The following is a 17973-nucleotide window of genomic DNA, read 5'->3' on the forward strand; positions in this document are numbered from 1 at the left end:
CCCTATAAATATCTACATACAACCTAGTTGGAGTCCTGACAATTTCTGTAACTAATGGTTGGACGCATTTAGTGACAACCCCTAGAATCAGTAGCAGTATCACAATTGCAATCGCTCTTTGTCTTTCGTTAGATCTTAAGTTGCACAATTATTTTATACTTTTCTATTCTGTGAATTCATTTTTTCTTCTTTAATTATACTGTCAATGTCTAATCTCTTCTACAACAACAATTGATACTATTATCAACTTTGGGATCTGTTTTGATAGTTTCATTTTGCTATGCCAATACAGTGTTGCAACTTGGACCGATAACTATATATGTGATAGGTTCTACGTTGTTTATGATTGACTAACTGACTGATTTACTTTTTGTCATAGACCTCGTCAAGTTAACAGGAAAATAACCTATGAATACAGCTAATAAAAACAATATCCCCCTATTTTTTATTCTTAAATATAAATTGTACAATTTATATTTAATACAACTAGTAGCATATTTAGGATGATGGTAAAAGAAGAACAAGAATCGATTTGTGATTTTAATTACAATGAAAATTTCAATATAAAGATTTAATTGAAACTTACACGTAATCATCTAGTTGTTTTTTTCCCTATACATAAAGTGTGATCAGCAACTTATAACAAGAAACAATAATGGTTGATTATAGTGTAATGAACAGATAGGAAGTAAAATATTGATTATCAAAAATTGGCAGTATACTAATAATGATCATAGAGTTTATTTATACCAAGAAAAATCATCAGTGATAAATGACGTTGGTGTTAAAACGATAGCTTAGTAGTCATAACATATGAATTTCAACCATTGAGCTGCAAGTTCAAAACTCATTAGATTTCATTTTATTTCACCAATGGGAGTAGTAACAATAAAATTAACAAAGAGAATGCTGTGTCAAAGCTGAATACAATAAGTTTCATCAGTTGACTGAGTTACATTCACTGGAAACAGATAGCTGCTAGTGGCAATGTTAGGTAAGGTTTGCTGTTTAATGGATAATCTATAGAGTTAGAAATCTAACAATTCACCATTTAAATCACAACTTAGTATCAAACGAAGTATATACCTCAATCAGTGAGTATATAAGCTAGTTCTTAAGTGAATAATATCTTTAGGTGTGAAATGCTGAATAATTTCAGATTGCTAAATTGAAAAGAGGAAAACAATACAAATTTGAAGTCTTACTTCAATTTTAATGTTTGTAAATTAAAGTTTATTAATACTAATGCGTGACAAGCATATGCTTCATTGGACATTGAAACCAGATTAGTATTTGGATATTTTTTTTTGGTTAACAAGTAAATTTATTGAACCAGTAAACTCAAAATCTGTAAAATTCAATTCCACTAATAAACTAGGTTGGTTTTATTTATTTTCTCGACTCAACAACTTGAAAACACTGACTTATTTATCATTAGAGAATTAAAAAATCGTTAGCTAAGAAACACTTAGATAAGCTACAGTTTATTTAACAAAATTGTTTCATCACGAAAAAAGTAGGGAAGAAGAAAAACCGAAAAAGTTAAAACAAGGTTAGAATTTTGATTTTGAATAATTTAGTTAAAAATTTAAAATGCAATACAGTAACCTTGCCTTGGTTTAAATATTCAACTGTGGTAGAATATATAACCAAAGAAACTGAGAGATCACTTGAAAACAACGAAAGTTGACCAATAGGAGAGTTTCCTATAAATTTAAGTATACGAAATCCCCTTTCGGAAATGTTTCAAAACTACAGTATACAGAATATGAGAGTCACTAGTGTAAATTTCAAGAAACTTAATATACAATGTTCTAACTAGAGATTATTAACCGTATTGGTTTTTGGCTAAATTAGTTTTTCGTCTAAATAATCCCTCTTATTACTACCAGCAAACTATATTACGGCTCATTGTGGAACAATCAATTGAATGGAATTCATCACTGTACATCAACTTCATTGACTACGAGAAAGCATTTGATGGCGTGAACAGGACAACATTATGGAGGCTTCTTCGACACTATGGAGTGCCTGAGAAGATAATCAACATTATACGGAATTCCGATGATGAAATAAACTGCAAAATTGTGCATAGAGGACAACTCACTGACTCGTTCGAAGTAAAGACTGGCGTCAAGCAAGGTTGTCAACTCTCACCCTATCTCTTTCTCCTGGTGATCGACTGGATCATAAAGACGTCAACATCTCGAGGGAAGCACGGGATACATGGACAGCTAAGATGCAGATGGACGATTCAGACTTCGCAGATAATTTAGCTCTTTCATCGCACACACAACAACAAATGCAGGAGAAAACGACCAGTGGAGCAGCAGATCTCAACATACACAAACGGAAATGCAAGATTCTTCTACACAACATGCATCAATTAAATCACACTTGACGGAGAAGCTTTGGAGGATGTAAAATACCTTACATACCTGGTCAGCATCATTGATGAGTACAGTGAATCTGATGCAAATGTGAAGGCGCGAATCGGCAAAGCGAGAGCAGCATATTTAAAACTGAAGAACATCTGGAAGTCAAAACAATTATCAACCAACACCAAGATCAGGATTTTCAATACAAATGTCAAGACAGATCTAATGTACGGGGCGGAAACCTGGAGAACTACGAAAGCTATCCACAAGATATAGGTGTTTATTAACAGTTGTCTACGCAAAATACTTCGGATTCGTTGGCCAAACACTATCATCAACAACCTAATGTGGGAGAGAACAAACCAGATTTCAGCGGAGGAGGAAATCAGGAAGAGGCGCTGGAAATGGATAGGACATGGATTCAGAAAAGCACCAAACTGTGTCACAAGGAAAGCCCTCACATGGAATCCTGAAGGCCAAAGGGAAAGAGGAAGACCAAAGAACACATTACGCCGAGAAATGGAGACAGATATGAGAAAAATTAACAAAAATTGGATAGAACTAGAAAGGAAGGCCCAGGACATATACGAATTAATAAGATTATCAACTTACCGTAGAAAAAAGAAAAGTATATCCATAAACCAATGCCGGTATCCAGAGTCGATGAATAACACTCAATAGAATAGCTGGTATAAAACCAAAATTGGACAAAGCCAATATCAATGCATCATATGATAATATTTGTCTATTTGGATAGAGTCCAAAAGTTTTAAAATAATCTATAGGTAATGGCATACAACCTAGACCACCATAGCCAATAGGGCAAGCACATGTCGATACATGAATTGATCTTTGAAAAAGATTAATACATATACCTTCACCTGGTATTTTACCAATTTTTTTAATTGGAACATAATTAAATGGACTATTATATTTGAAATGATAATTTTCTTTATTAGTATTATCTTTATTACTACCATCAGTTGACCACCATGGTGGACGCCAGCGTTGGCTACCATCTCTAGAACGTGATGTATTTACCTAATATCAGAAGGAAAAGAAGGTAATCAATTTTTCTGTTGATGTAAAATATGTAAAGTGATATTGCGATTAGAACGAAAAAATAGACACATTGAGTATACTAGCTTTACAGAGATTAATAAACACTCCAAACCAGTTTTTTAGTCGAGTCTATGATTTTACCATTGAAATCTTAAAGTCAGAATACAGTGGTCTTGAGTGCTGTTAGAGGTATGAGGGCAGTTATCACTTCCCGGTTGCCCACACCGTGGAAGGGTTCTTCTAGAGGTACCTGAAAAGGAAATTGGGTTATAAGTGGTCTTAATGACGTGAGAACGTGACCGCAGTGCCCAAGGGACAACTGCTTGAGGTCGGTCACACATGACCTTTTTGTGAGTATTTTTGTGTTAGCTCCATACTTGTTGAGACCTTACCGCCGGAGACGGAAATCCGTGGGATAAGGCGAGGTGTGCATTTTTAGGGTCGACCTTTTCTAACCCCACCCCTCCTTGTGGGAAGGCAGCATCGCTGTTATGCTGGTTGTCTGAAGGAAACACCTTTCTGCTGTCACACCTTTGTACAGTCATTAGTACGACTTCGCCTTCGGACCTTGGGTTTGCTGCTTTTAGTCTTACCGCTCTTCAACCGACCTGTCTGGCATGGTAGGACCTTGAGGAACGATTGTTCCAGCCAGTATAGCTCGATCGGTTCATCACGATAGGCAAGCCCGACCACCACGTCAAGGTAGCAGCAACGGTCGGGAAATCCTAAGGTACCTGTCTATCAAATATTTTAATCAAGGAAAATTACTTGCCTTATCACCTAGTTCCGAGATAATGGCTAGTGTAGAAGTAAATTAAAAGAAAACTAAAGCGGTTAAACCAGGATGTGGTATCAACCCAAGAGGCCATTGATAATTGAACTAAACCATGTTAGTAAATACACACAATATAGTTGAGATACGCGTGGTTATCGTAACCAAAGGTCGGAGATTTTATGTCAAATGGCTTAAAATCAGTCGCAACAACGTGGATACATTCAATCTTTATACTCATATAACGTGAATTTCACAAGTATCTTAAACTATTTTTACTCCAGGAATCAGTATATTCTTATCATATTAAAAATCCCTGTTCTTTACTACTACGGTTGGTGCTTTTACTACTCCTACTCCTCTGATATCCTGCTGCGCTAATATGGTTTGGCAATGTAAACCAATGTACATATATGCTAGATTATATATTTCGTACGACTGATTGACTGTCCAATGATAGTGGACACGTTAAACCTGTAAAGGCAAGCCCAAACCATAAACACTCAATTTGGCATTGCAGAAAGTTGTTAGATGTAGGATAACCTGATATGTAGGACTATGTATTTCGCATCAACGACAGTATGTTTTCTTAAAAGATCCCATTAGTAAGTGAAATTTCTGTAAAAAATCCAAAAAGAACATCGCGTAATTACTTGGTTTAATATATCGCCAGAAAACTTACTAGGTTAATTTACCTCAAGCGAGTATAAGTACAGAGAGAGCACTCATATTTTGAAAATAAGTTTAACGTTGTATTACAAAAATAAGAACAAAAAAGATTTTGTGTTTGTCAACTTAATAGCAAAAACATTTTTCAGTGTTTGATGTGTCAGTGATAGTAAATCATGACTGGTTAGTGAACAAAGATATATATCCATCTAAACTAAATGTGGTACACGATAATATTGTGAACTCCTTCCTATTACTAATTACATCAGCTAATTGTTCGAGATTCTAGTGTATCAAACTCTAGATTTTACATTGTGTTGTCACTGGCTGCATTTACGTATCTCTGTATCATGTGATCTAATCTATTGACATAATCATCAGGTGTCGTAATGTAGTGCGCTCAGTCTATCTACTGTAGGATTGTATCATAAAACTGATATCGATAAATCATTTATTTTTGCCACTACAATAGTTGTATAGCATAACTTACATTTCTTTAATAGAATGGAATGGTCAAGAAAAACTAATCGGGATAAGTTTATGTGAAAAAGATTGCGATGTTATTAACTTTTTAGAGTGAATCATACGAGAAAGTGCAGAATACAAATGAATCAAACTTCAATGCTATGAATATCCTGAAGTATAATTTTACATTTTGGCATACGTTTATTTGACACAAAGGCTTGTTACTTATTCAACCCAAAAGTAAGTCTCAAGCAGAACTGTTTGAACGCTCAACTAGATTTAAAATCTTCACATGCACTTCAAATAATTCAGTTACGAAGGTCAGATAGCTGATAATTTCCATGGCTCATGACGTGGACATCAAACGCTAAACAAACAATTTATACGAACCGAATGTGACTGAACACTCTACAGATGGTCAGACTTCAACCGTTACTAACACACTAGCGCAATATGAATAAAAAGACTGGTCCTCCTTATGAATGTTTCTACTATCTCTATAAAAGGCGATATTACTTTACAACTAGTCTGTGTATTTAGTTTGGAAATAACATCAGAAATAATATGGTGAATTAACCTATTAGATGATAAAGTTACCAATGAGCGAAAAATACAAAGACGTCGTACATATTCTAAGTTCATTGAGAAATTTCAGAGTGTAAAAAATATAAAAAAATCACATGGTTAAGTCAAAACAGGAAAGATTTTTCAAAGTATTCCGAGCCAGTAGAAGGTATCTTTGACTTTTACAGAATAAGTATAACTTATACAACTGACTGTATGAATCCCTACTAAATTTTTTCGTGGTTGTTCTTACGATATTATTACATAAATTGAGTAATTACTCTGGAAAGAAATTACGAAATTAAATACTTCTGGATACTATTTAAACTGTGCATATATTGTGAGATTATAGCCTATTACTTTTTGTTGTTAATTGAAAGTAGTAGACTTCGGATTGATAAAAATGTTAGTTACACATTGCACGTAAAGACAATAAATAAATTATCACTATTTCGCAATTTTACGCAAACGAAACAATTATGAGAATGATGATTTATGATTATTTAGATTTTTAAACTTCATAGTGTAACGAAAAACTAGTGGAAAAAAACAAGAAAACAATGATATTGATCAGCGAAATTATTCAAAGAAATAAGTCGATATAAGAAAAGCTTACTTTTAATTCATTCGAATATAGAAGGCGAGATGGAGCTAGTGAAGCTCCTTCACCAATCTGTCGACAATGATTATTTATACATGGAGTTGAACGTATTATTAGTGAAACATCAATAACTGCTGACTGATCCAATCCACAAAATGCACTTAGTTTTTCAACAAACAAAAAAAAGAAAACACAAATATGTTAGGTAGTAGTGGTAGTGGAACAGGTGGTTGACATTATATGTTTATTTTAACTAAACAGAAAACTATTTCAAGTAATTTTACGATATATCTTCATAAAAGATAATGTTTTATTAAACAGCAATTGGAAAACCAGTGAATATTAAGGATAGCACTATACAACAGTAATTATTATTAGGTGGTTGAAAGTACTCAACAGGAGACCTTAGACCTAGTTTCCTGTTATTTCGCACTCTCCAGTACAGGATACCAGTAATCTTGACGAGTGGCAAATAGCGTAAGATATAGGTCCAGTAACCCTTGTCAATTAACTCCGACTACCTAAAAATGTCAAAACAGTACAAGCAATATCTAGACGCCTAGACTAATGGCCAAATTTGATCAGCACTAAAGGACTAGATAAATAAGAAATTCGTCACTATTCAGCGATCAATCAATTATAAATAGTAATTACTCAAAAAAAAACTACATGACAACCAGGTAAGTCATTGAGTTATTTGATTCAAAGTTAAACAACTCAAAACAATGTAAATGTAGGTTAAGATTTAAGTCTATACATTGAAGGAAAAACAGTATTCCTACAATATGTAATATGGAGAGAAATAGAGTGTAAGGACAGAAAAAAAGGGAAAAGGTGAGTTAAACACTTTTAAGCTGTATAAGACAAAAGAAATTCGTTGCACGAAACCATAGTCTGCATATGATATGTCTTCTTAACAGTATAGTGTGGATTTATAACATATAACTCTTTTTTCCCGCTTATTCTCAATTTTTCTACACGCTAAATTAGTAACAAACCTACAAGCTCAGTTGATCCAATATATATAGACATAGAGAGATAGACATATACACATATAGATGTACACATAATGTGTATTTATATATATCGATTAAAGGGAACAGAAAAACAGAACACATGCATGCTAACAGACGTACACACAACATTGAACAAAGAACCGTTTGAATCAAAACAGTTGGAGAATAAAGATACGTGTACACAAAGACATGAAACAGAACAGTTGTTTTTAATGCATACAAAACAGAGGAAAAAGAAGATACCACCTCTCTAACATAGCTGAAAGAAAAAAATCTAAACTATGTGAATAACTTATTATTCATATTATCTCACGGTTAAATTGAAAGATTTAATAGATCTATGAATAATTTCCATTTCCTCAATGATATTAAATTAAAAAGTCATTGAGTTCAACCGCGTCTGCTATGAAGACGTTACCCGATGAAGTCAATAGAAGTTGATCCCGTAATATCCCAGACTGATCAATATTAGACCTGTAAACTATTAGATCTTAAATCAATGTTCTAAAGATTAAGCACTCGTTCGCGATACCGAGGGTCCTAGATTCTATTTCTGGTTCCTGAGTCTTGGGTGCTTACTTTAGAGGAAGCACATACTGAGATAAAACGAATGTTTATTGCTTTCATGTTTTAATTGGTTGTTTAGGGTAGACACGTTCGTTTTTCCAATAAAAAGTTGTAGTAGCATACCTATACAGATTTAAACAGTTATGTTTAATATGACTCTTTTGGAATCCAACATTTTAAGGTTACAAAGAAAACATGAAGGACTCAAGAAGAAAAATATAACACAAATTTATTTTATTTAAACACATAAAGATTGGTACAAAGAAGCACCACATATATATGCACCACACTTCGCCATTCACTTTAAATAAGGGCTGGAATACTGTCTGGGAGCCCAAAGCGAAGCAGGTGATTTTTTAAAGGCCGCTTCCTGAGCCTTCGACCTAGAGGTCTAATCCACAAGTCAGTGGAGCAACGTTAAGAGGTGCAGTCCCCTGGTAACCGGTGACCAAGAATACGTTCACACGCCATTTGTTCCTTGAAGATTCTGGAGCTATGTGCAGTATTGGTTTGAAGTCACGGTCTTACAACTACTCTTAATGGATCCTCCATACCGACCAACCCCGTTTAAGTGCCGTTTATTCGCTTCTTGTCCTCTTGACTTCGCAAATAACATCGCCGCGAGGAGGCAGTGAGTAGGAATTCCTTGGCAGTCACCGTATACGTGTGGTTTTGATTGAAATTCAATGATAACTAAAACCCAATGTCCTTAGTTTTATTTTAAGAAAGATATCAGCAATTATTATAGAGTACTACAAAAGAGTAAATAATATTAAAAGATTCTGGATGAATATATTATATATTTATTACACATTCATATAAGGCGAGTGGTTAATTTGTTAGATAACTACATACCAGATACATCTGGTACTTAAATTCAACACTGTTCATTTAGATGTCAATATAAATACAAACAACTTAACAAGTGCATCAGTAATGAAATATTGAGTATAATGAACATATTCCTTAGAGTAATAAGATAAAAAGGAACTACAAGCTCATATGCTTGATGCTGATGAGATAGGGTATATATTTTTACTACTATACAATTCTAATAAGTTCACTAAAATGATTATTATCAAAGAAATAATCAATATAAATAAAACGATAGACTTTTGGAAACACAGTAGTTAGAACAATTGTGTAAATATAAACAAATATGTAGGTAATAATGAGAAAATAATTAGTCTTCCACAAGGAGAACAATATATTGTTGCATCTGATTTAAAAGTATGTAACCATTCGTAATAGAAATAAATATAGGCTTCAAAATAAGTGTGGTAAAAAAAACCTCCCATTGGCTGTTTAAAAACCGAATCCAAAGTTAGATACAACAGTTGTACAAATGGAGTGCGATAAGGTTCAGATGATTCGAGAACAGTACAATCAAGACATGAAAAAAGGAGGGCGAGAAAATTGTTTGCAGAAAGAGTATTCAATTAATGGTGTACGCTGGATAGTGACATAATGCTCTTTTAAATCGATAGATTAACAATAAGAGTAAGATTTCAAAGTAAAAACATAGTCCTAGATACTTTGAATCACATTATACATCGTTATCTAACGATTCAGTTACCAATAAATATATACGAAACCAAAGGGTAAATTTTCTTTTTCATATTCGAAAAGTTTCCACAAAACTCTAATGTTCAGATAGAAAGAGATATGTAAATATACTCTGTACAAATATAAGTTATTAAAAGCTATTATTTCAACTTCACTACTAAACATACATCGAGTCTCGGAGTGAACGTCATCTCTGGGATCGAGGTATATCCAGCTGATGTGGCAAAATGAGACTTAAGGCAACATCGAGGTAATCAGCCCGGAATGCACATATGCCAATAAGAGACTGACCAATTGCAGTCCTAAACCTCAATAAGAAGACTCAAACAACCAACACAAGATGAATTATATCGATTTTCTATAGCGAATTTCACAATTTGTTGTAAAGTGAGGCTACTTACAGTTGATGAGAAGTCTTAATATAAAATGAATCTATTCTCTGAGAACTATGGTGTTTTTAATTAATTTAAAATTATTACAAGCAATCAGATTTATTCAGTCCTTTACGTGAAACAAACAAACAAATTTCTCACTTCTACTTCTGATACAATATGTTGAGGAAACTACAGGATAACTTTAGATGTTATGAAAGAATGATCTAATTTCCGAATAAAAATATATGTTTATTACTCGAACTAGTCAACATTTATGATCATGAAAGAAAATCAAATTACTTACTCATATGCTGTGTAACATTCTGGATATAAACTAAGATACCAGCGTCCAGGTGTTGGATAAGGAAAAAATAAAAAACTTCGATCTACACTTTCATTGAAAGAAGTATCAAGATTAGGCGGTCGTTCACTTCGACGTGGTGATTGACTAGAAGCGAAAACTTTCGAAGCAGCAGATGAAATAGCATGAGCTACAGATACCGCTAAACCATGATCTGTAGCTAAACGAATCCATAAAGGACATCGATGAATATCTGCGAAACCTTTTGGTGTATTGGTTAAATGTCTAGCAAAACAACCATGTAGAATGATTTGACGTGGTAAAGGCTGAGTAATGGGAAAAAAATCAAACAGATCTTATTTTTTTAAATAACTCACTGTAACTGAATATATTTTTAAAAAATGTTATTCAATATTAAATGCAATTTTCGAATAATTTAGTATGCATGTGTGATATAATGACAGACGAAACTTCATGAAAGGAAAGAGTTATACCTGCTTTAGTTTACAATATATAACTGTATTTCAACCAATTCTAGAATTTACACGAAAAAATAATATGCAAGATTGAACTATTTTGTTGGATTACTCCGAAAACTATGTTTAATTTGATTTCCGGTCATTGTCTACCAAAGTAAATTTTACAAGAATGTGTAATGCAGGATTTTTTTAAATAAAGGTAAGATAGAGTGATGAATGGAGGGTGTATGTTATTTAATCTCTGTGCAAAAATAATTTTAAATTACAATTTTAAGGCTTGGGAAGATTTACGTACTTACCACGAGAAGCACAACTATAGTAACACACATACACATATAAAGATGGTAGATTTGGCATTATCACTAACAAAAGATTCTATTTGGTAATTTAAAATTAGAGTATTGGGTAGATTGTTTGTAATAAAAATGATATATTTCTAACTGTTAAGTTAGCAAAAAAACACTTTCTATATAATGTAAGTTACTTTTTCGGATGACAAATAAGTGCTTACTTACTTACGCCTGTTACCCCTCGTCGAGGAGCATAGGCCGCACACCAGCATTCTCCATCCCACCCTGTCCTGGGCAATCCTTTCCAATTAACATTCATCCTTTTCATATTTGCTTCTATTTCCCGGCGTATTGTGTTTTTTGGCCTCCTTCTTTTCCGCTTCCCTTCACCATTCCAAGTTAGCGCTTACCTCGTGATGCAGTTTGGTGATTTCCTCAATGTATGTCCTATCCACTTCCAACGTCTTTTCCTAATTTCCTTTTCAGCTGGAAGCTGTTTTGTCCTCTCCCATAAAACGCTGTTGCTCATAGTATCCGACCAGTGAATGTTGAGTATTTTGCGTAAACAACTGTTTATAAATACTTGTATCTTCTTGACGATGGATGTAGTAGTTCTCCACGTTTCAGCTCCGTACAGTAGGACTGTCTTGAGGTTCGTATTGAAGATTCTCACTCTGAAATTAGTTGAGAGTTGTTTTGAGTTCCATATGTTCTTCAATTGTAGAAATGCTGCCCTTGTTTTGCCAATCCTCGGCTTTACATCTGCATCAGATCCTCCTTGTTCATCAATGATGCTTCCATTGACAAATAAGTACTTTAAATTAATTAAGTTTCAATACCGATAGGTTTTTCTATGTTCAACATTCTTTAAAAATTTGGTGCTCGGTGAGAGTGTTCTTAATTCATATAAAATTCAAACATAAATCAATATCTTCTAGGGATTTCGAATATCATCAGTAATTCATTCACAACGATGGATTTCGTTTTAGCTATAAACTCTATTCCATGGCAATCAGTTAGAAATGACTAAATAATGGATGTTTCACTAAGCACATAAAATATGAAAGAAACTATCAAAAATGAGCATATCCAAGGATATTGAGGAGATCTACTACTAATAATTGACTGATAATGAATGTATATTATGACCCAGTTTGTGAATAAACTACCCATAAAGCGTCACTAATTTATATGAACGCTTTAGTTAACGAATAATTTTCTATTATTAAACTAAAAACTAGAATTCTTTCGATTTTGTTTTGCGTTCCCCTAACATTGAAGTTACAGCGAATTTGATAGGTTGCTTATCTAATCACACTGGACAATGCTCAGTAAAAGCGACAATAGACTAGTCGGATTGTTTTACCTAGGTAACTGATTCTACAGAAGTAGGCTGACTTACAAAAATGCAAATTAGCAGCAAAACTTGAAAGATCATTTCTTTCATGTGAGTCGGTAGTAAACAGAAAGTCGTAAAAATGAGAAGCAATGTGAATTACAAAAAAAATTGAAATACACTAGAATCTATGAGTTTTGTAATAGGTAGCTAAGAAAATTGAATTGGTTCACAAACTAAGACAGTTTACAAAAACTTGTTTGAATTACGTGAAGGACCAATTCAAAACCCTGTATATAATAATAGTTAGAATAAATTTGAATGCTTTCACGACTGCAAAGTAATAATTAAAATACATATAAAAGAAATATACTTTCATTTTTATGAAGAAGACCAGGCTGACTAAATTTTAAAGGTTAAAACTGGGAGATAGATCGTTCTATCAAGGTTTAAAAAATTTGTAAACTACGCTAAAAAAATCGTAAGATGATTCACTCGGCCTAAAACAACCACACACCGATTTGTGTAACATAAAGTCAGAGAGAGCAAATGGTTCGAACAGCATTTTGTTATCAGATTACAGAGAAAACCAGATAGAATGTTTCGTTCTGCAAAAGATTTCATCACCAAAAAAGTACCAAAAGCCGAATGAAAAGGAAATTCTCCCAAACATTTCCAAAAGAATTCATTTGTTGCGCAGTTATTATTATTATATTGTGATTTAAACTCATTCCCAATATCAGTAACAATGTTACATAGGCAGTCAGATATAGTTGGTGATTAATTATTAGAAAATAAAAGAATGTCCATTAGCATAAAATCTATCAAGAATTAATCAATCATCAATTAAAGCCAAACAGTATCGATTAGATGACAGGAAGTTGTTCAGTTTTAAGAAGCAAACTGATAAAGCTTAAATTGATGAGAGATACACTTAGACAATATTGATTTATTATTGCTTTTTAAAAATAATTTATTTGGAGAGAGAGAGGTAACAACAATAATATTACCTTATAATAATAATAATAAAATTTTCAAAGGTTAACGCATCGAATTTGTTTAAAACTTTAGGCACATCATCATGTGATAGATAGACATAATAAAAACGAATTCTTCGAGTAAAAAAAATTATAAATTGAAAAATAGCTGACATGGATTGGACTCCACTGGTCACGACTTCATATTAGAACTTCAGGAGTTCCATCTTGAAGCTAGTCACCAGTGAGCACATGATTATCAGTATGGAGATTTGTGGAGGCTGTAACATTTTCACAGTTGAATTCATGAGTAGATCTAGGTCAGACTACCATTGAAAACCTGGAAGCACTGGGCAGCCATTTCGTACTAGTATGGGACTTCTCAGCAACGCGAATCCACGATCCCGCACGCCGGAGTCGAACACAGGACATTCGGTCTCGCGCGCTAACGCCTAACCTCTAGACCACTGAGCCGGCATCCAACGGTGATAATGTCCGGCTCTCAATCGTTAGTAGAAAGTGAATCAACAATATATATATATATATATATATATATAAAAATTAGGATGAACAAGATGTTTGTAAAAAAGACAAAGATAAAAAACCGTAATTCATTTTAAGCTGTGTTACCTAGTCATTTGATTATTTCTGTTTAACGCTAGAAAGATATCTATCCAAGAGACATATATAGTCTCAACTTGTGACAAATAACTTAATACATATTACTGTCAAATTTCGGTATGCCTACAAATTTAGCTTTTTGGATAAAATTTATCTGTAGAAGTCAATATTGAGTTTTTTGTGGACTAAATAAGCGGCTTGAGTTGACATAATGCCAAAATAGGATCAATTAGTTTATCCACTTATTACTCAAAATTATTGAGTTGGTAGCCACACAATAGTTAAGTAGTGACTAAACTGAACCTATGATTGAATATCTGCAATTTTTTCGTGTTATAGAGTTCTAAACATTATTTCCTATTGTCGTATAAAAACACCACATACCAAGCTCTACTTAATCATTCGAATACTTCACCTGCACTCATGATGCTAGTAGTATACGAAAATTAGCATTCGATTCGAATTCAACTTAATATTCAGATTATCGAAATTGACACTTTTTCACAAATAGGTGAGACGAACAAATAGACTTAATTACTACGCTTTACTCAAAGAACTCCACTAGGTAACTACTCGGAAAATTTCCCAGAAGCCAGGTAAAATGCCGGAGAGACTTCGGACAATCAGCGCTCTTTGGAAAATTTAAAGAGAAATCTAGAAAAGGACTGATTATGTTGTCTCTGTCTTGATCGTGCAATTACAAAATGGTACTAATTTTATCATCTTTCTACGAAGCTTTTAAAGTTTCAAGGTCACTCATAGAAAACTGAAGTAATTTAGATAATGGGCTTTTAGCAGTTAAGGAACAATCAGGGAGCACTGGATAGCCATTTCATCCTGATTTTAGAATTTTCCGGATCCAGAAATCACGACTCCATCAGGAGCGAAACCCGAAATTTTCGGGTCCAGCAGCTAGTGTTTTATACCACCAGATTGGCATTCAACAGTCAACACTTTCGAAATGTACAAACTTTTCAGAGAACCACCTTAGAAAACTAAGTTAAAGTGGTATAGTACTCCCTAGCAGTGAGCACCCATGATGCCACAGTAGGTAATCAAACCCAGGAAATTCGTTCCTCTGCACGAATGAAATATCGTGGATTGGTTGGAATTAGACTTGTACACCATCGAATATCAAGTCAGCGGCATTCGTCTGAGCGAATAAATTTTTTGGGTTCAACTCCAGGTTACAGGATCGCGGATGTGCACTGCTGAGGAACACTATACTATAACGTAACGATCATTCAGTGATTCCAGTTTCTTAATGGTAAACTAGCATAGACAGACTCGTGACCTCAATAAAACTCAACAATCTCCAAAACCCTATAATGAAAAGGTTAACTAGCTGTTCGATTTCCTATGTTTTTGATAATCCTACAGATGATACTGATTTACGATGAAAATAATCCACAAAATACTCGGTGATTTGAGCAGATTCTAATATCTCGGTCAAAGTATGAAAGATGAGACGATAATGAGCAGAGTTAACAAGCATATAAAAAGGCCAATATCAATAGAAACATAACATTATTAATTTTCACATTTGATAAAATAATGTGTCCGCGTGTTCACTGAAGAGCCAATAAGCGCTGGCGACTTACAGTTAGTATGAAAGAGAACTAAAAAGAAGAAAGATGATGATAAAAATGCTAACATTTTATTAAATAAAAAAACTGGCGGCGATAAATAATGAGATAAGAATATGTTGTGTAATTAAGTGATTGCATAGACACATGTAGGGTTTAAAAGGTAATAATTAAATTTAACAATCTTGTATGCTGTTTATTACAAGGTATTATGAATTTTGATATGATGAACAAGGATTTACATGGATTGAGTGTCAATGACCTAAGAAATTGATCTCTTTTCGCAATTGCTCATAACATATTGAGAAGTATCAGAAGGATTTTTTGTGGAGATTTAGTATTTTAATAATTGAAAGCGTGAGTCAATTGAAGCTAGACCACCAGGGAAAACCTGGAAGCACTGGACGGCCATTTCGTCCTATTGTGGGACTCCTCAGCAATGCGCATCCACGACCTCGCCTCGCGAGATTCGAGATTGGTTGGAGTTCGACATAAACACCACCGGATGCCGGCTCAGTGGTCTATCGGTTAAGTGCTCTGGCGCGAGACTGATAGGTCCTGGGTTCGGATCTCGCGAGGTGGGATCGTGGATGTGCACTGCTGAGGAGTCCCACAATAGGACGAAATGGCCGTCCAGTGCTTCCAGGTTTTCCCTGGTGGGCTAGCTTCAATTGACTCACCCTTTCAACTATGAAAATATTGAGAAGTAATTATATATTGGTTATATCTGTTGGCTGATTATAAAAGGTTAATTTCATAATACTGTAAATCTATGTTTATAGTTATTTATTGATTAATTAATATCAAGTACGACTCAGTTTAGTTTATACGAATCTGACTATTCATCAGCGTTAACAAAACACGTAAAAAATCAGTATATTTTAGATAAAGTTCTAATTCTTTTTAAACGTCAAATAAATCTTCATCTATCCTCTTGGTGTTCTAACTTGTGAAGTGAGATCCACAGATTCAAGTAGTCAGTACCAGATGTCAGTTGATGCATTTTTGGACGGTCAATAAGAAGTACCATCTTCAACAATTTTCTCATCTTATTTGCTTAACGTAAATTACACGGATACGTTTTTCAAAGTAATCAGTCGTTCAAAATCAGTTGATTTTTCAGTCTTAAGTAATGTTCGGTATCACAACAAATTTTTATGCATCCGGAGTCTGGAAATGCAACCAAAAATAACTATTCAATCATATATATATATATATATATATATATATATATATATATATATATATATATATATATATACTAACAGTATAAGCCATGCACACGGAAGAATGATCCAAATACTGCAGAATTCATTTGACTTAACAAAAGTAAAGATGATTTTTAATTGTATAAACAAATCACTATTACATAATCAACTAGAGTCGGTATTGAGAAACATTATGATAGACTTCGGAAAAAATGTGATTAGATGATTGAAGTACACAACTTTCAATCATTAAACTACAGGTTCTAATCCCCACCTTGCTTAATTCGGTTTGAGCAACCGAGTAATATCGCTTGTCAGTATTAAGGACATACAGCTTAAAACTCAGTACATTAATCCTTAGCTGTTTAATGAGCTGAACTACTTTCCCATCTTGTCAAGATATAAATTAAGAGAGTTATATAGCATATAATGACTTAATTAGTTGTACAGTTCGCCGATTTTTTCAAGCGTCTGTAGAAAATACTCGATAGAGTAAACGAAATACAAACGACTAGTTATCGATATTCAAGAACAAATAAGCATCCTACAAATTTAAATCGATAATCATAATGGAAGCAATCATTTGGATCATAATTAGAGAGTCGTTAAAAACAAAGTTTATTACCCAATAGATAATTCAAAGAATTTTCAATCAGAAATCAAAAAAATTTTAATTTAAAACTTGACCTTAGAAAGGAATCATTAAAACATATTCAAGAAGCATTGTTTATTGATTGAGACCTAAAAGTTCATCCAAAATTATAAACGAATATATATTTATATATATCATATGAGAAAAGAGGGATTCTAGGAAAAAAACTGCGTGAATTGATAGTAATAATAATAATGATGATCGAGACACTGAATACAGAAACGATGCATATAACAATAGGACGAAACGGCCGTCCAGTGCTTCCAGGTTTTCCCTGGTGGTCTAGCTTCAATTGACTCACGCCTTCAACTATGAAAATACTAAATCTCCACAAAATACGCCTTCTGATATCATCTATATTTGTCAAATAGGAACATTCTGTTTTTTGAATTGTTGACTTATCCATAAGAATTACCTTTCACTTTTTGAAAAGAATCACTAACTAATTAGTTAAAAATGAATAACAATATAGTTGCTTATCTAATAACA

The 17973-nt window shown here is 33.5% G+C and overlaps 1 protein-coding gene across 1 annotated transcript in view; it reads right to left on the reverse strand.

Moving 5' to 3' along the window:
* Smp_179740 (hypothetical protein) overlaps positions 1-17973 on the reverse strand; it is a gene marked incomplete at both ends in the record, with an annotated part of 50410 nt that overhangs the window by 9667 nt on the left and 22770 nt on the right. The window contains 3 exons of the mRNA XM_018797431.1: positions 2991-3419; positions 6527-6671; positions 10339-10661. Coding sequence (XP_018646794.1) covers positions 2991-3419; positions 6527-6671; positions 10339-10661 — 897 coding nt within the window. The remainder of the gene's footprint in view (positions 1-2990; positions 3420-6526; positions 6672-10338; positions 10662-17973) is intronic.

Source organism: Schistosoma mansoni, assembly GCF_000237925.1.
Source record: "Schistosoma mansoni, WGS project CABG00000000 data, supercontig 0166, strain Puerto Rico, whole genome shotgun sequence".
Taxonomy (NCBI): domain Eukaryota; kingdom Metazoa; phylum Platyhelminthes; class Trematoda; order Strigeidida; family Schistosomatidae; genus Schistosoma; species Schistosoma mansoni.